The sequence below is a fragment of the Eptatretus burgeri genome, chromosome 3 (assembly GCF_056783735.1).
Source record: "Eptatretus burgeri isolate ZD-2024b chromosome 3, Ebu_testis_v1, whole genome shotgun sequence".
NCBI lineage: Eukaryota > Metazoa > Chordata > Myxini > Myxiniformes > Myxinidae > Eptatretus > Eptatretus burgeri.
The window spans coordinates 107,017,742-107,038,209 of NC_140963.1; the positions used below are offsets into that span (position 1 = coordinate 107,017,742).

At 47.1% G+C, this 20,468-nt stretch overlaps 1 protein-coding gene across 4 annotated transcripts; it reads right to left on the reverse strand.

Annotated features, from left to right (window-relative positions):
- Positions 1–601: 601 nt before the first annotated feature.
- TPMT (thiopurine S-methyltransferase) lies at positions 602–20,402 on the reverse strand. 4 transcript variants are annotated; one of them, XM_085874864.1, is made up of 3 exons: positions 19,914–20,036; positions 9,655–9,774; positions 602–2,961 (listed from the first exon to the last, which is right to left on the reverse strand). In XM_085874864.1, exon 3 carries the CDS (start codon positions 2,930–2,932, stop codon positions 2,246–2,248), a length of 687 nt encoding a protein of 228 aa, XP_085730990.1. In that variant the 5' UTR covers positions 2,933–2,961; positions 9,655–9,774; positions 19,914–20,036; the 3' UTR covers positions 602–2,245. The 4 variants fall into 4 exon arrangements, with proteins under 4 accessions (XP_085730990.1, XP_085730988.1, XP_085730987.1 ...); XM_085874862.1 differs by lacking the exons at positions 9,655–9,774; positions 19,914–20,036 and adding an exon at positions 20,264–20,402; XM_085874861.1 differs by lacking the exon at positions 9,655–9,774 and having other exon boundaries at positions 19,914–20,057.
- Positions 20,403–20,468: the final 66 nt, after the last annotated feature.

Here is a 20,468-nt window from a genome sequence, read left to right on the forward strand (position 1 = left end):
CACGGTGTCCTTCACAAAAAGTAGCTGAGCTAGCGCTGGTATCCTCAACAAATTCCTGCACACTCGGTTCAGTATCCTGCGTTGGAGTGGCGATCCATCCAGGATCACAACCTTCACCAAGAAAATACTTCGGCAGAGCAGACGTTCTCGAAAGAACACGGAAATTTATAGATTTTCATGACAATAGGCTTTTTGACTTCCACAATGTAACATCAATTTTAATTTCTACAATAGTTGAGCTAGCGTGTTTGACATTCCCTTCTGAGCACTGAATGATAGAATCCCAGCTTCACATCCTCTGTTGTATTTTTTCTCCATTGTCTTCAAACGTACCAATTCATGAAAAAGAAGAATCATGTCTCCCAATGTCCTTGCTCAACATAAAAGTCAAAACTTCTCTGTGAGCCTTCATCGTTTAGCCATTTTTGGAAACCTGCAGAACGGCCTCCACATGATTATTCCAGATATTTCTATCTTGTGTCCCTATTATCCAGGTGTTACCTCTGTCGTAGTCTGTCAGCTCGTCTCTTACTTGGCCTTTCTTTACAAGAAGGTTTAGAGTCGACCCTTTAAAAAAGAAAAAAAGATCATCACAAAATAGTGAGTGAGTAACAATCATTTTATTTTCTTGAAATTACACATCAGTCAATCACTTTCAAGATACTGTATATGAAAGCACCTGAATACATGTGCAGTACTTCATTATACATGCATAGCAAAAAGGTAAAGCCTGATTAAGAAAGAAAGATGTGTAAAAGGTATAATGAACAGCATAACTGACTCTGCAGCAAAGGCACAAATGGAGTCAAAATGTGACAATCTGATTAAGCACCCCCAACCAATTGTTTATAAAAAGCAGATTACCACTGCTTCGACCGTCAGATAATGGAGCAATTTTTCTTCTCACTCATATCCCATCATTTTTTTTTAATCTCATTTGTAGATATGCTCTTGTGTTGCATAATTTCAGCCTCATTCATTTTGCTCCACTCAACACATTAGTGTTGTGAATACGGCCCCCAGCCTAGATCCCAAGCAATTGCAGAGGGGAACTGTTCATGGCAGGAATTATAATCCCATGGATAGCAGGCTTAAGGCTAAATTTGGGTGAGACAACGCCGAAGAAATTACTTCACCTCCTACTCCGATTCTAAACACAGTCTGAAACAGTACCAATTAATATAAAGCAATTAATCAAGTTATGCCTCCAAAGGTTATCAATCAAACAGCCAGATTGTCAGTGCGGGAAAGATGGCAGAAACTCCATGCACACGCAGCCTTTGAGAAATAATTAACAATTTCATTATATTGGTACAGGACAGACGACATGAAATCCCAAACGAAGGACAGACACAAACCCACTTAACAGGTAAGCAAACTAAACCCCGTTGGTACCAAATACAAAGTCACATGGGACTAAGCCTAAACTTCTGGAACTAAAACAAAGGCTCACTGGGTGTAGTTGAGGGTGGCAGGAGAGCGAGTATGAAGGAGGAGAGCATGCACACCTGCAAGCACACAGCAGGAGGGTGAGCTTGATCTGGGCATGAAATCCAAGCGAAAGAGAGCCCTGTGGTACAGGGGGTGAGCTTTTATAAAGTGCCTTCCATGCAGTCATATGTTCCTGTTCTTGTGATGTTCCCAGAAATCTTCTGACGGCTGTCAGCCAATGATGGCCAGCGTCTGTATCAGCACAGCCCTGATTGATGGCCACGAAGGCCAAATAATGTCCCTGCATCAGAAGCCGGAACTCGTGCTTTTCTGCCAGCCTGGAACTAGCCCGAGGTTGGAAGGCATAATTTGTATGGGCTCCGACTCCTGACGTGGTTCTCAACTGGCTCCACACATGGATATATTAAAGGACTATACTAAAATGACACCCCATTCATCCAGCCAGGCTACATCAGATAACTTCACCCGATCACATGTCCTTAATACATGGTAAGTCCGATAAACCATGTGAACACAAACAGTGCTCAGGCCTTAAATTATAAATACTGCCCTCTATGCCATAAACATAACAGTATTTTTACAGATTATAAGATTTATCAAATACTGTACCTTCTGTTAATATATTACATGAATATCACACAAAATCTGGTCATAGAGAGACAATATATATATATATATATATATATATATATATATATATATATATATATATATATATATATATATATATATATATATATATATATATTGAACGGGCAAAGAATCTGCAAAAGAGATTTTTGGAAACAATTTTTCACAACTTCAGTGTAATAAGTGAGAGGCGATTAATTAAGTAGTCAAGTCCCAACTGCCATTGCTTATCTCTCAATTCATTCTTTTTTGACAGATGTTGAATTTTGCAAGTGGTACCATACATTTCTTCAAGTGTATCATCATCAATTGCATGTGGAGGGCCACTATGCTTCATCGGGTCAAAAATGAAAGTTTCAAGGAGGTAATTACAGCCAGGAGCCATGAGGGACAACATCAAAGAGACATAACGCTGTCTGTCATCAATGTTAATGGCGACTAAAGACCCACGGTCCCAGATACCATCAAAAAGGCCCAAAACATCCTTAGAAATATCAAAGATGTTGCAGCAATAGATGGAAATATTTCCATCAAGACTTCTGAAGACTTCTCCGGCAGGTAATGTCAAAACAGGTTTCCTTTTGAATGGCACACAATTCCCAGTAAAGAACTCCAAAATGGCTTTCTCTGCTACCTCAACACCCACAACTGTATGGCCTTGCTCAGCTATCCACTTCATGTCGAAGGCCTTGCCACACAAAGGAACGAAGATCTTGAGAGCTTTTCTGCCATTGACAAAAGTATCAAAATTCTGTTTCAGGTTGTTATTCCCTTCAAATTCGTGCCAGGTCGCCCTGCCTTGATCCCATCGATCTTTCCAAAATTCCACAGACAGTTTGACACTTTCCATCACTTGGATAGTTTTAGGAATGGCAAGTCCTGCAAAAACATAAAACTTAAGAAATTCTTACCGATAAGTGTCACGATGAAGAATTTAATTCTTATCAGTATTTTTCAAGAAGCGACTTTGTACACAGAGAAGCTCAAACAAAAGGTATCAACTCATACCATCATACTATTTATTTCCAATTCGAGAAGTATGTGCATGTTTGTGGTTTTGTCATCTATGCATTCTTCAACTGGTAAATGGAATGAGTTGAAAACTGGTGGTGTACTCGGGGTGTGCACGAGAGTTTTAGGCAATAAAATACATTATAATAGCCCCCAGGATTCAGGGTAGGGTGAGACACAAATTCTCCATGTAATTGTATTATACAGCGCACCTGGTGGAAGAAGGTATTACAAGTCATAACAAGAAAAAAGAGCAATCAGAGATTACAGACTTTCACCAGAACTTCTTTTGAGTAGTATATTTTTTTTTTCATGGTTTTAGGGTAAAACCAATATGGCTGCAAAAACATGTAACCAATGACATGTGTGTGAACCTTTTGTTCCTCATGGACTGGCAGTCATATTGTTGTGGGCCAGGGTTCGGCGGCGATAAACGACCACTCGGTGGAGCAGTAGAGTCGTCTCCCACCGAACACCCGGAATTTCGGTCGTGACTCTCGGATAAGTCCGAGAGTTGACGGGTCCGTTAGCGGACCGTGGTCGCCAATATTTTGACGGCGTGGGTGGGGTTAATTGCCTAATTTCAATATACCTAAATACCCACGTCGTCCAACCACCGGGGAAAACCACACCCTCGGCCGACTCTGTGCGGACCGAGTCGCAGGTACCGACTCAGATCCGGCGTTACCGAGCGGAGTTCCCAGAGCCGTGCCAGTCCCAAATGAACAATTTACGGCACAAACGGCCTTGCTAATTCTCAATACGTACCATGCTAGGCCAGTGGAGGAAAGCACAGAGAACGAGCTGGTACATTTAACGGTTTATTTTACAAAGAATAATCGGGGAGGGGAACACAGAGCTGAGTTATCACAAATAAAAGGCAGGCAATGTACATTGAGCAAAAGCACTTAACAATCCTACTTAAAGACGGGGCCCACGGACGGACACACACACACACACACACACACACACACACACACACACACACACACACACACACACACACACACACACACACACACACACACACACACACACACAAGAAAATGGACCTCAATGGCCGCGGCCTTTATTTGCACCTGTCCGCCTCGTGCGGTTTCACCTGACCCACACTTGTGGAGCTCGGAGTCCGTGACGGGAACGGGGATCCCAGCTCAAGCGCTCCAATGCAAAAGACCACGGTGGGACTCGAACCCATGACCCAGATCAAGCCGCACTTGCCACCAAGACCGCAGACCAGAGACCGCAATCGCCACGATCCTGCAGAACGCACTCTTGTCTGCCCAACACTCATCCAGACAACCACTCTGCCTTCGCCACGATCACCCAGTCTGTGAAAAACTCCTCACAACCATTCTACTCCTCTTTAGGTGGGAGGGGTCTCTTCTCCTCCCACTCACCTCCTGATTGGATGAGGGGTTGTCAGGCGACTCGTGGCTGCCCCTCATTGGTCGGGCCGAACACTCCATCTGGCTAAGGCGGAGCCAGCCTGAGGTGATAGCTTCCTTGATTGGGCAAGGGGTGGTCTGGTGGGAGGGGCAACGGCCACCCTTCCACTGTGCGTGTCTGAGAACCCAAACGGAACAGCCAGGGGAGCACCCTATTCTCCATACACCCTCGTAGCGGGGAGGGGCGATCTCGGGTCGGCTGTTGGGCTGGCCGCCGTTGATTGGACGAGCTCACGGTCGGCGGAGGAAACCTCACCCCTGTACGTGACACGATGCACGTGGGCGATGGATGGCGATGGTGTTGTTATTGTTGTAGTTGTTGTTGATGAGGTAAAAGATGTAATAAACCTGACTATACAATAATTCGTAGCGCACACATGTAATTTCCATTAGACAAAGGGGGGATTCTAACTGTAAACACATACTTATCGAAATAACTAAGCTTAGGGACTGCTGTCTGTCTGTGTGCAATACGGCTGCCCAATCCGTAACAATAAGTGTAAAGTTTCGACTCTGTGCTGTATCACGTGATTGGGTTTTCGTATATCATGACTTGCCCGCTAGGGGTGGCAGGAATGTACATCCGGACGCGCAATAAAGCGGAGTTGATACTGGCACGCTTGCTTCTCGTGTTCCACTGCACCTCGTACACTCTAGTTGGCTGACGAGGATGGTTGAAAACGGACATGTGCCCGTTTTCGTCGGAGACGACTTCGAATTGTTTTCGGAGCAATTGGGATGCTATTTCCACGCGAATGATGTGGTCGACGAGAGAAAACAGAAGTCGATCTTGCTCGCTTCGCTTTCGGCGGAGCTTTATCGACTACTGAGTGATTTGGTGGAGCCGGACAAGCCCCGTGATGACGGGCTGTCGTTTCGGGACATTGTGGAGAAGATGAAAGCACACATGGCGCCGGAGAAGTCATTACAACTCGCTCGATACCAGTTCGATCACCTCTCGAAAGGTGCAGAGGAGCGCGTCGCTGATTTCGTGGTGTGGATTAAGCATTCTTCCGTGGCCTGCAAGTTCACGGCAGGGGAGCGTCCAGCGCGGCTCAGAGATCGTTTTATCGCTGGTTTACAAGATGCGAAGATGGTTTCGGTGGTTCTACGGCTGAAGGGTGAAGCCATTACATTTGACTCGGCGGTCAGCACGGCGACAGCGGTCGAGCAGACTCGCGGGGATGTTCGGGCCATCACCGGCCACGCGGGGTCGCGAGCACCCCGGGACACGCGCACGACCTTCGGTGCGGGTCGGACGTCGCCGCGCAGCCGCACGTGCGGCGAGGTGACCCCGCGGACGTGTTTGGGATGCGGAGGTTGACACCTGCGCCGTGCGTGCCCGTATAAAGGCACCGTGTGTTTGAAGTGTCACAAGGTGGGTCATCTGAAGCGTGTGTGCCGTGGGGCGCCGGCCACCATTAGGGTCATGGACGGCGATGTGCGAGGCGACCCGGGGCGGAACCGGCGGCTGTTGTTGAGCCTGTTTTCAATTGGCCCGGCGGCGGCCCGCCCGATGACGGTGGAAATCGAAGTGAACAAAACGCCGATCACGTTTCAGGTCGATACGGGAGTGTCTGTGTCGATCATCGGCGAACAGACCGCGCGTAGACTCAACGGCCTGAAGCTTATCAGGTCCAACCTCACACTGTTCACGTACACCCGCGAGAAGATAACGCCAGTCAGAATGGCAGACGCGTCTGTGCAGTACCAAGGCCAGATCGCCACGCTTCGGGTGTACGTCGTGCGGGGGAGGGGACCGTCTCTCCTCGGCCGAGATTGGCTGGCCCGCATCAGGCTAGACTGGGCCGCAGTTCACCTTGTGCAACCCGTGCCGAGCCGGTGGGAGGATCAGTTGGAGAAGATTCTTCAAAGACATCAAGGTTTGTTTTCGACGACCTTGGGAAACTCAAGGGCATGGAGGCAAAACTCTTCCTGAAGGAAGGGGTGGTTCCTCGTTTTTGTAAACCACGTCCGGTGCCGTATGCCCTGCAGGACAAGGTCAAGGGTGAACTGGATAGGCTGGAGGCCTGCGGAGTGATCGAACGGGTGTCGTACTCAGATTGGGCCACCCCGGTTGTCACGGTGCTGAAACGGAATGGAGACGTCCGATTGTGCGGGGACTTCAAATCCACGGTTCACCGGGGGCTCAGCGTGGAGCACTGTCCACTGCCGTCAATCGATGAAATATATGCGCGATTGGCGGGGAGTCAATACTTCACGAAGCTAGACCTGCGTGATGCATATTTTCACCTGGCGATGGATCCCGGGAGATGCGAGCTTTTGACAATCAACACGTGTCAAGGACTCTATCGATATACCCGACTCTGTTTGGGATTGCTTCGGCCCCAGCCTTGTGGCAGAAAGCCATGGATCAGGTTTGCATTGGCCTGCCCACTCAGACCTACCTGGACGATGTGCTCATTGCGGGGAAAACGGCGGACGAGCACCTTGCGAACTTTGCCCAAGTGCTGAGAAAACTAGAAGCGTGCGGCCTGCGCTTGAACAGGGACAAGTGCGCGTTCTTCAAGCAGCACTTGGCCTCGGGCACATCATCACACCGGAGGGGCTGTTGAAAGGTCCTCGGACGGTGGAAGCGATTCAAAACATGCCACCGCCTCGTGTCAAGACGCAGCTGCGCTCATTCATTGGTATGGCCCAGTATTACCAAAGGTTAGTGCGCGGGCTCAGCTCACAACTTGCGCCGTTAACACGGTTGCTCAAGAAGGACGAGCGCTGGGCTTGGGGGCCTGCACACCAGGCGTCGTTCGACCGCGTCAAGCGGCTGCTCACAGAGGATACGGTCCTCGTGCACTACGAGCCTGCGCGTCCACTCCTATTTGGCATGCGACAGTTCTGCATATGGCATCGGGGCAGTGCTCTCCCACAGGATGGACGATGGTTCCGAGCGGCCTGTTTGTTTTGCATCCCGGACCCTGTCCACAGCAGAGTGTGGATATGCCCAGATCGAGCGCGAGGCTCTCAGCCTCGTCTGGGGTATGCGGAGGTTTCATCAATACCTGCTGGGGCAGCATTTCACTTTGCAGACGGATCACAAACCGCTTCAAGTCATCCTGAGATCCGAATGCGGGGTGCCGGTGGTAGCGGCCGCGCGAATACAGCGGTGGTGTCTGTTTCTTGGTGCTTACGATTATGATATTCAGTTCCGAAGCACCGAGAAGCATGCTAACTGCGACGGGCTCTCACGCTTGCCGTGTGGGGAGGGTCCAGCTGCGTCTGAGTTGGCCGACCGGGTCGATGTGTTCGCGCTGGGCCAGGTCCAAAGCGGGCCGGTCACGGCCAGACAGGTCGCGGTGGAATCGGCTCGTGATCCGGTGCTCGCCTGTGTCGTCCAGGCGATTTCTACGGGGAATTGGAGCGATCTGCCTTCGACACCGGCATTTCAACCTTTCACGTCACGCGCATCGGAGCTGTCGTTGGTCCAACGGTGCGTTATGTGGGGAATGAGGACGGTGATTCCACCGAAGTTCAGGCAGCGGTGTTTGGAAGAACTGCATGTCAGTCACCTTGGCGTCGTGAAGACCAAGAGTCTTGCTCGTAGCCTGTTGTGGTGCCCGGGGTTGGACAAAGACATTGAGCAGTTGGTTAAGCATTGCGCCACGTGCCAAACAGATGCTGATAACCCGCGTCGAGCTTCGGGACTATGGCCTACCCCAGACAGAGCCTGGCAGAGGGTCCATGTAGATTTTGCGGGGCCGGTTAATGGCAAAATGTTTTTGATTGTGATCGATACATTCTCTAAATGGCCGGAGGTTGTAGTAATGCAGCATACATCAGCAAACATTACAGTAGAGAAACTGCGGACGATCTTTGCTAATAAAGGATTACTCGAGGTTCTGATCTCTGATAACGGTCCGCAGTTCATCGCAGGTGTATTTGATGAGTTTATGCGCCAAAATGGTATTCGACATCTAAGGTCCGCACCGTATCATCCTGAGACGAATGGGCAAGCTGAGTCGTTTGTTAAGATGTTGAAACGGACTTTGTGCAGGGGGGGGGGGGGGTGTTGCACCTGTGCAGACGGTGGTCGATGTCTTTTTGCTCCATTACAGGAACGCAATTCATCCTGTCACGGGTGATTCGCCTGCCATTCATCTCTATGGACGGGCATTGCGGTCCAGACTGGATTTGCTGCGACCTGGAGGGTCGGGGAGTGGGGCGGTGTCGCGTCCGATGCGGCTGCGTGGCTTCGATGTGGGACAGTGGGTAATGGTGCGCGATTATTTCCACAGTTCCAGATGGGTGCCGGCTGTGGTCTCTGTGGTACTGGGGCCGGCGAATTGCATGGTGCGGACTGATGGTGGGGAAGTGTGGAAGCGGCACGTGGACCAAATGCATGATCGCTGTCCAGCGTCACCCCCCCCAAATCCCCCCAGGCCGAACGATGTGGGACCCCCACCTGTAATGTCGCCGGGGCCAGACGTTGTATCGCCAGGGCCGGTTGTGCCGACGCCCAGGGGGTCTTCGCCTGATTCTGTCCTACCCGGGGACGTCGGGCAGGCTGGTCGGCCAGGAGCGGTTGTTATTGTGGATGGCGCGAGTCCGGCGAGGGTGTCACCTCGATCGGGCCGGGAGGCGTCTGAGCCTGGGCTGTCTGGCGGCGCTGCCCGTCCGAGGCGGGTCAGGGTGCAGCAGCGGTACTTGGAGGATTATGAGTGTTGATTGGTTTCGGGTGGTCATGTTATGATAGTCCTTTCATCATTTGACTTGTCATTTTACGAGGGGAGGAGTGTGCTGTATCACGTTATTGGGTTTTCGTATATCATGCCTCGCCCGCTAGGGGTGGCAGGAATGTACATCCGGACGCGCAATAAAGCGGAGTTGATGCTGGCACGTTTGCTTCTCGTGTTCCACTGCACCTCGTACACTCTAGACTCGATCTGTTCAGCCACTTCAGAGAAGAACATTTTCTAAGTTTAAAAAAAAAACACCAAAAAAACAATATGGCAGCTGAATCACGTGACCGATGATGTCATGAAATTATTTTCTGCGGACCATTTTATCCTGCGATGACCCTCAAAAATTTTCATACTGATCGGATGTGGCATTGTACATATGCAATTATGACATCATTAACAAAAAAAAAAATCACATTTCTCGTGAAGAGTCCTTGCCATGTGCCAAGTTTCAATTATTTCCTTGGTGCAGTTTCAGAGATACAAAGGTCCAGTTTTTTTTCCGTTTTTCCAATATGGCTGCCACACGACATGACCTGTGATGTCATAATTATCATTAAAACATTCTACATGAATAATCACAACAATGGTGAAAATTTCATGTCAATCCGACAAGCGGTTGCAGAGACGAACATGAAAGTTCTGTGCGGACAAACAGACACACAGACAAACAAACAAAGACAAATGAAAAATCACTCACAGTGACAACTTGGCAAAACAGCACAAAGTAGAATGGCACTCAGAAGAGGACATACCTCTGACAGGTGGAACAGTTTAGATGGAAATTGAGGATTTTAGAAATCTGGCCTATGTTGACCTTTTGGTCCATGTTGACCTCAAAAATAATTGGCTTGTTGAATTCAGTGACCTGAAATATAAATCCTCTTCAAATTTCAATCAATTGGATGAAAATTGAGGATTTTAGAAAATTTGGTCCAAATTGGCCTTTTGGCCCTGGCTCCTTCATGGTTGACTTGTAAATGCAAAAAAGTAGCAATATGTTACAGGTGGCAATCACATACTGGGAGAAATTATCCTCAATCCCTATCAAATTATCAACACACCACTCTCCTCCCCCCCCCCACCCCCCTGTGTGGTGACACAAAACACTTCAGCTCACACTTTCCCCACTTAATTTACATTGAGATGTTCCTTATGTCCATGGACCAAGCAACTCTATACAATCCGAACTTTGCTATGAAATTCCTCCATCTACCCCCACAACCATAACACACACACACACACACACACACACACACACACACACACACACACACACACACACACACACACACACACACACACACACACACACACACACACACACACACACACACACACACACACACACACGGATCTGTAAACCATATGCATTCAACATACAGATGTCCCAAAAGTCAGTTATGTCGTTAAGTATGTGTGTAGTCAGATCCCCTTTCTTTTGTCTCGTGGGAGAATCAAAAGCGTGCGTTGTGATTTCTTTTAGTTAGGTTATTACATCTAACAAGCCATCTAACAACCATCCCGTCTGCATGACCCCTCGGCCCATCATGATCCACCATCAACCAGCTGCCTTCTCGCACCCTGACGTGCCAAGGCAAGATCTCGCGGTTCCGGTTTTCCGGCTCCCACAAATGTTGTAACTCTTTCACGACGACCTTTGCAACATTGATACTGTTGCTCGACAAGTACGAACCCGCGTGGAAGAGTGGCTGGGGTTTCCCGGCAGGGGGCGTTGCAGCGTTGATACTGTTACTCGTCAAGTATGAACCCACATGGAAGTGACTGGGGTTTCCCGGCAGGGGCCAAGGCCCCACCCCGGAAGGGTGGGCGTAGGACCCTGTCCATTCAAAGGCAGACAGCAAGGTATGTTTGACCAAGGGCTCCTCCCTGTTGAAGGAGGTCAAAAAATGCCCGAGCACTCTCTGAGAGCAGAGTTTTGGTGGGTTTTTGCTGTCACGAAAGGGGTTTTTGCTGTTATGAAGGCTGTTACGAAGGGGTGTTAACAGTGGTTGTTATGAGGGCTGTCACGAGGGTTGAGCAGAAGGTCGTCGAGGTGGCGAATGTGTCTCTGCTGGCCCTCTACAAGGAAGGAAAGAGTGACCCCGACCCCCCTCCGTGGACCCCGGCCATTCACCACCCGAGCTCCGCCACAAACCTCGAGTCCACACGTGCGACTGGGGACCAAACCAGCGACCAGTCAGGTGCCGCAGCATGGAGTACTCCCTTTCTCCGACGGCCAGGTACCCATCCAAACTCTGACCCACAGCTTGTCTCTCTCCTCGGCTGCGAGGGTCCAATAAAGAACTCTGGGTTTATTTTCATTTGTGTGTGTCTGCGTGTGGGCCTGTCTTTAAGTATAACTGAATAAGTGTTTTTGGATCATTGCAAATATTCCTTGCTTGCATATTCGCGTAAAGTCTTGCTTTGTGTCTTCATTTACTGTAAATAAATCATCACAGAAATATTCCCAGTCCGTTTCCGTCCCTTCTTGAATTGGTCCAGCATGGTTCGGATCTGAATTTAGGTGGGGTTTTATCCCCAGTAATCGGACAATTGTAGCCGGGACGTCCTGGGCAGGCCCGCTCGACTGCATCCGAGCCGGAAAGGTGTGTGGCAGAGTCGTAGTCGGTAGGTGTAATTTTACCACTGCCGGTAGAGTGAATCCGGTTCGGCCAGGCGTTCCGAGGGCGTGGATCCCCGGTAGCCAAGACCACGTGGTTACTTAGGTACATTGGATCTAGACAAAATAACCCTACGCCACGCGGTCGAGATATTGGCGTTCCACGGTCGGTTAAACGACCCGCCAGCTCGCGGAATTATCCGAGCGATGGCCTGCAATTCTAAGGAGTCTGGTGGAGACGACGTGGCTTTCCCCACCTTGTGGTCGTTCTTGCCACCGATCCCCGGCCCACAACAATATATATATATATATATATATATATATATATATATATATATATATATATATATATATATAAAATACAATATTGTTATGGCTTTCAGGATTGGGTCCGAGTAATGCACACAGTATCGAGGTCCTTAGACAGTTATTTCCATAAATGCATGTTCAGAATAGACCCATCCCCTTGTCTGGTGGGATTCTAACTCTTTGATGAATTGGGGAAGGGAAAAGAACAGATTCCCTTTCTTTCTGATGGGATAACCTTTTCCTCTTTAAAACATGTTCATGACGCATGATTTTATGCCAGTTTTCATTCCCACATGAGCGATATTCACCGTTCGTGCACACGATATATAGCCATTCGCCCAACGGATACTCATCTATTCCCTTTTCCATCAAGACACGGCTTAGAAATAGACGATTTATTTACACATTTTATTGTGGGAATCATTTTCACTTTGGACTTAAAGGACATTTGATTAAAAACACACCACAAGCTTTTTCTGGACAGTTATTCTGACGGTCAGACATGGCTGTGGATCATTTACCCCAGGTATCCACCGTTTTCCATTGACGTTTGACACCTAACTTTTTTTTTTCCATCGAGATCGACTCTGGTTCAGCGGCTCTCTGGTGTACCTGGTTCCTGGGGGTGATGACGTAACGTCGATTGGTGTTCGAGCCTGTTGCGGGTGGGTGCACGGCGAGGCAGGGTGCTGGCAACGGACCAAGGCACGCTCCACATTTTGGGGTATTTTAGTCGATGCACGACGACTTCTGTCATGGTAAGCCAAGACTGGATTTCTTTTCCCCCTGAATGATCTGCTGGGTACCCGTGTCTCATGTTTAATTAAGTAGAGCATTGTGATAAGCATCTTCTCTTTGTCCATTTTTCTATAAATACTTGTTGAATTCTTTGTTTGAGATTATTTTGTTGATTGAACATTTGATCGATTTGAATTCATCTACATCATTGACGAGGAAATAAAAACTTCTTCAGTATATTTATTTTTCTTCATAATAAATTATTTGTTGACATTTTAACCTGTCTGTGCTTGTCATTTCCTTCCATTGATCCAGCATTGTCCAAACCTAGATCGACTGGGAGGGAATTCCCAACTAATTAACCTGTTATAGTCGGCGTGCACCAGCGGTAAACACTCCGCCACATTACTTAAGATCTAATCAAGTTAAGCTTGGTGCATTGCCGAGAGTGCGTTCCCCCATCAGGCCACGTGACCTCCAGTTAAATGGCAAATTAGACAGTGGACAAAGGAACTCATGGTTAACTGATTGCATACCTACCAACCCTACCGATTCGCACGGTAGCCTACCGATTTTCTATAGCTCCCAACGCATACCGATTTTATTAGTCAGACATACCGCATTTGGAAATTGTTATTGGAAAAAAATAAATATTTGTGTTTTTTCAGTTTTGCGTTCGTTTCTCACTGCCAAGATCGTATTACACGCGGCTGCTTCTACATTCTACAAAACTCGTGCCTGACCTTGATTTCTTATCTCGTCAGCGATTGGTTATTGCTTTGATCAGGGAATGCGGTCATCGTGGACCCAGCCTCCTCCAAGACAGCTTCCATGCAGAGCCTACTTACACTGGTTGAACAGCTCCCTGCATCTGTTGCCCCAGAAGAGAACAGAGATGTGCTGTGCAGAGAGTTCTGCACATATCAGTCAGATGTCACCCTGCCAGCATATGACCCAGATGAGAGGGTGGATGTGTTTTGGGCAGCCATGGAGAAGATGACGGACCCTGTCACTGGCACCAGCCAGCCCATTTTCCCATCGCTCTGTAGACTGGCCAAACACGTCCTGCTGATCCCTCACAGTAATGCCTACTGTGAGTCCCTTTTCAGCATGGTCAAGAAAATGACAACTGATCAGAGGAGCACGTTGGGACGCAAGAAAGGTCACGCCAAGTCAAGCGTGTACGAGGACAGCCATGGCGTCAGAAACACTCTGTGTGGTTTGCTGGAAGGGAAGATTAACATCTTCAAGCCGGATGGAGTCAGCTGCTTCTCGTGGAAACCAGATGCCGACCTTCTTAAGAAGGCCAAATCTGCCACCGACCAGGCTCTGAATAGCTAAATGTGCATCTTAACTGTTCAAACCTGAAAACTGTAAATATGTGTGAAACTGTATATATGTTATGAAAACAGAGTGGCCAGTCATTTCATTCATAAAGATGTATCAGTGAGTTTATGTAAACTCTTGTGTACATGTATGGGCACATTCATGTAGAACTTGGACAGTGAGTAATTTATGGAAACGTGACTGATGATCATGATGTCTTAGAAAAATAAAGATTGGTGAGTCGAACAACCATGTTAAGTTTTCTCTTTTTCACTCTAAAAATATGTCGATATATTTCAGCTAACAGTGGTCTCAAAATGCAGGAGATTGCACAATTTTGCTTCATTTTTTTGAAAATTAGGGTTACCTGTCGAGAGTAGGGTGCGAGCCCTGCCACTGCTGAATTGGTAACAATATACATATATATATATATATATATATATATATATATATATATATATATATAAATATATATATATATATAAATATATATGTATATGTATATGTATATATGGCTGCCGAATCATGTGACTAATGACATTATCAAAAAAATATTTTGTGGACCATTAAATTCCTAGATGACCCTCAAAAGTTTTTACACTGGTCGGATGTAGCGTTCTACATGTGCATAATTGTGAACCTTTTGTTCCCCATGGACTGGCGGTCATAGTATAAAGTTTCGCCTCGATCTGTTCAGCCACTTCAGAGAAGAAGATTTTTGGAGGTTTTTTTTAATTTTAAACAATATGGCTGCCAAATGGCATGACCGATGACGTCATGAATTTTTTTTTCTGTAAACCATTTTATCCCTAGATGACCCTCAATTTTTTCATAGTGATCAGATATGGTGTTCCATATCTGCAATTATGACGTCATAACGAGGGCACGTATGATGTCAAAAAAAAAAATCACATTCCCCGTGAGGGAATGTACCAAGTTTCATTTTTTTGCTTGGTGCATTTTCAGAGATACAGAGGTCCAAAGTTTTTCCATTTTTCCAATATGGCTGCCACACCATGCAACCTGGGACGTCATAATTATCATCAGAAACATTCTACATGAGTAGTCACGCCATTGGTGAAAATGTCGTCTCAATCCAACAAGCGGTTGTGGAGAAAAACATGAAAGTTCTGTGCGGATAAACAGATAGCCAAACAAACAAATAAACCAATGTCACCCGCAGGGTGACCCGTATCTTGCCAAAAGGTGACCACGTCTGACTTCTTTAAGGTCACACTGAGGTGAACAGAGCTGCTATCCACCAGGAGCGACTCCTTGAGGAATATCTGCCTACGAGAGATTCCGATGAGAATCGTTCTACAGAGTAACCATGAAAAATATGCGTTTGCCTCATGACGTCACCAAATGACGTCATAATGTCTCAAGCTTGACATATCTAGAAAGCACTCATCGAGGTGTTCAATTTGAGGTACTACACGATATGGTTCCTAAAACTTGAAAATTTGACCTTGGGGTCAAATATGTTTGACCTCAGGTGCTAACCATGAAGGTCAAGGCCAATCGCCACCGAAAACTAATCAGCTGAGCGCCAGACCATGAACTATATTCCCATGAAGTTTGAAGACGATCCGATCAAAATTACTCAAAAAATAAGGGTTTCGTCGACTCCCCTGATTTGCGACAAAGTGACCTTGACCTTTGACCTTCAAAATTTTGTGCACTGAAAGGGACCTCTATAGGCCTCTGATATGCGAAGTTACAAAAATTTCCAATGATAACTGTGCTCTGCAGAATTTTTTATACGCGATTACAGACAAACAAACAAACAAACAAACAAACAAACAAACAAAAAAATATACAAGCTGACTAACATATCTTGCAAAAACTTCGTTTTGGCAAGATAAAAACGAACTCAATGCAATACCCTCTCCTTCTGCAAGGGTAACAATTTATTTTAACGCAGTCTCTTACAAATAAGTTAATACACCCAAGATCACTCATCGGCGATGACGATGCTGGCATTGAAGCTATTACCAAAAACAATTTATCACCGACATTATATTACTCGACTGAGGACCAATGCGAGATAATACTAACCGTACTCCCACATCACATGGACTAGTTGCAGTTGCATAGACCTGATAAAGGAGGACATGACTGTGCCCATCAAATTTGTAAATCCATCAACTTGGTTGAATCAGAGAATGTCATCTCGTTTGGTGATTTCAACTTGCAAGGCAGAGATTGGACAACTGAAACTTGCACAACGTCAACTTCTCAACTTTTCTTGGGTTCCCAAAATGGCAATCACCTCGTGCAACTAGTAGATGAACCGACTCATGGTAACAATCTTATTACCTCCACCACCGAAGGTGAAGGAGGTTATGTTTTCACCGCTCTCAGTCTGTCTGTTTGTGTGCAGGATATCTCAAAAAGTTGTGGACGGATCCGGATGAAGTTTGGTGGGCAGGTTGGGTGTTTGACAAGGACGAACTGATTAGATTTTTATGAACATCGGGATCAGGATTCGACTTCTAGAATTTAAACTAGTGCGTGCCCGTTTGTGCGTGGCGCCAATTGTGATGTCATAGCACCGTGTCCTGTCATTGGTTTGGTAAATAAATGGCCATAACTTGGGAAACAGCTAAAACGGATGAAGAAGAACGATATCAAACCTTGAAAAGGCACATACTCAGGTCCCTAGTATCAATTGTGACGTCATATCAAAGGAAGAAGAAGAATTGTGACGTCAATTGTGACATCATAGCACCGTGTCCTGTCATTGGTTTGGTAAATAAATGGCCATAACTTGGGAACCACTTGTCCGATTAATATCAAACCTTGAAAAGGCACATACTCAGGTCCCCAGCAATATACCTGGAAAGTTTTAATTAGATCAGACCAGTGGTTGTCGAGAAACAGTGGTCACAGACAGACAGACACAGAGATTGCTGGAATTATAGATAGATGATTCTTCATCATGGAGAGATAGGACCAAAAATGATACATCACATGATATTTCAAGAATGTATTGGGCCAAATATGCTCTTGTGGATCATGCATTACATGGTTGAGGTATGCATTCTACTAAGTTGAGGTATGCATTCTACCGGTCTAGACGGCATCAGCCCACGTGTCCTCAAAGCCTGCTCTTCTGCTCTTGCTCACCCTCTCTCTGTTCGATTCACCCTCTCATTTGCTCAAGGTCATCTGCCATCTGCTTGGAAATCAGCAAACATCACTGCCCTGCATAAAAAAGGTGCAAAAACAGATCCCTGCAATGAAAGACCAATCAGCCTTCTCCCAATCATCAGCAAGGTGATGGAATCCATCATCGCTTCAGTCATGAAATCCTTTATCGTCTCCAATGGCTTGATTTCTGATCATCAATTTGGTTTCAGACCAGGTCACTCTGCCCTGGATATTCTGCTTCTGCTCTCCCTTCAATGGATGGAGGTCCTCAATGCCAGACAGGAAATCTGAGCCGTATCCCTGGAGATATCACGTGCTTTTGACATGGTCTGGCACCCTGCCCTGCTCACCAAACTCTCTTCCTCTGGTATCCAAGGCCATCTCCACTCATGGCTCGCAGACTTCCTCTCCTGTCGCAGTGAACGTGTGGCCCTAAATGGAGTTCTTTCATCCCCCCTTCCTGTCCAGGCTGGAGTTCCTCAAGGTAGCGTTCTGGGCCCTGTTCTTTTTCTGGTTTTCATCAATGATCTCTCTGACTCTCTGGAAAATCTTCTTTATCTCTTTGCTGACGACTCCACCCTCTGCCGTATCATCGGTCATCCCTCAGACTGGCAAGCAGCAGCTTCTTCACTCACTGCAGATCTGAATAAAATCATAAACTGGTCCAACACGCAGAACATGTCTTTCAATCCAGACAATTATCACATTCTCAGTATGTCTCTTCGAAAGGACCGTTTAGAAAACCCCCCCCATCCACTTTCTCAACAATCCTCTGGAAGAAGTCTTTCTTTCAAGCTTCTGGGTCTCACTATCTGCCATGACCTTTCCTGGGAAAGCCACATTTCAAACCTCGCCTCCAAAGCCAGTCGCCGACTGGGAAGCCTCCGTCGTGCAAAGTCCTTCCTCGGCCCACCTGAGCTCCTGACCACTTATAAAGCTTTTGTCCATAGCCTGATGGAGTACTGCTCTCCCCTCTGGGCTGGTGCTCCTGCCTCCCACCTTTCTCGGCTTCACGCTGTCGAAACCAGGGCATTTATGATCATCGGCATCTCCCGCAATGAAGCTGAGTATTTGGGCCTCTCACTCAATCACCGCAGGTTGGTCGGTGGTCTTTCTGTCTTCTACCGTCTCCTCTCCAGTCTTGCCCCCCTTGCTCTCTCTGCGATTTGTCCCCACCACATTTCCACAGGGTGCTCAAGGTCCGCCAACAACCCCCTTCTGGTAAAACTACCAAAATCACGAATCACTGCTCATCTTCACTCTTTCATTCCTCTTTTTTCCCGCCTTTGGAATAAACTTCCTCAATCGATTCAATCTCATTCTTCCCTCCAGGCTTTCAAAACAGCTGTTCACCACCACCTCTTATCTTCCCCCATCCAAATCCTCGATCTTTTCTACCCCCGTTAATCCACCCCAAACTCACCTCCTTCAAATTCCCTGCTTTCCTTCCTGAAAGTCCCCGTAATGTCCATCTTCTATTCCCCATGTTCCCCGTCCCATCCCTCTCCCTTCCACAGATCTCCGAATGTCTGTTCCCCACTGTTTTGTCCCTCCCTCTCCCACCCCTCTTGTCTCATGCCCCCCATGATGTGCGTTGTGTGTTCGCTCTCACACGAGCCTCGACAAGGTATACAAAAAAAAACAAAAAACAAAGTACCCTTCTCGTCAATATAATTATTGCAGGTAACCCTTTTCTTTTTTTTTCAACCTTTTCCAGGACGTATCACTTGTAGAGCCCTTCTTCTTCAGTCACCATCGAAGCCTGGTGTTGGCTTAGTGGTTGGGGTGGTGGCTTGGAATCCTCGGGTCCTGAGTTCAAGCCTCGTTGGCCGCTGAATTAATACACCAGGAGGTTGACTCAGCCTGTCATCCTTCCGAGGTCGGCAAAATGAGCCCTGGTAAGGGGGACACTGCATCAGCGGCATAGCCGCGTCCCAACCAATGATGCAACCAGCAGCCACAGGCTGAGAGAGAGAGAGAGAGAGAGAGAGAGAGAGAGAGAGAGAGAGAGAGAGAGAGAGAGAGAGAGAGAGAGAGAGAGAGAGACAGACAGAGAGACAGACAGAGAGAGACAGAGACAGACAGACAGAGAGACAGACAGAGAGAGACACAGAGACACAGAGACACAGAGACAGAGAGACAGAGAGACAGAGAGACAGAGAGACAGAGAGACAGAGAGACAGAGAGACAGAGAGACAGAGACTCAGTTTGTTTCAAGGAAGCAATAACCATTCCAAATGGAGCGGGACGACGGGACGACGGGACGACGGGACGACGGGACGACGGGACGACGGGACGACGGGACGACGGGACGACGAGACCGGATCGACCTCGTGACTCGTGTTGTAAATCCTTGAAAGGAGACTTCGAAACACCTGCCAACATTTTCTTCTCATATTCCACCACAGATCTCCTTGGCCACCCCCTCAAACCCCGACAATTAAAAAAAAAAACAACAAAACAAACAATAAAAAATAAAACAACGTCCACAACATCCATTCATAACAACCTTTTTGATTAACTTACCAGAGATAGCCGCTTTTACTGAAACGTTGGACGTTTTGAGTCGTCAGTTAGCTATTCCGGGTCGAATTCCGGGTCATTCCGTCCAACTGCAAAAATTAATACGATCAGACGCCGTTGCCAATTACTTCGCCATGGCGGGCTTGCAGTGGGTGAAACAAAAGAGGTCCTTGTGACATTGATTTTAGCGGCGAGCTTTATCATCAAATTTACACAAACACCAAATGACAACAACTTTAAACGGACATAATTAACAAGCAATGATATAACAAGTATTTATGAACATTTCTCAATTCCCATTCCTCGCCGCATCCCCCCAATGAAATGAAATTTGCTTGACGGATCTATTTTACCTGGTGTTGTTGTGACCGCAGGAATGATGGCGGGTCGGCCTTGTCCCGCGTCAAATTTCCTTGTTCATGTAATGGTCTCCCTGGAAAGGTGACCGCAGGAACATTAGCCAAGCTGAAATTAGAATTGTATAGCATCAAGTAACAGTGGCCAGCACAGTGCAATCTTTATTTTTTTTTTTTTTAAAAACCGTAAAACAACAACAAC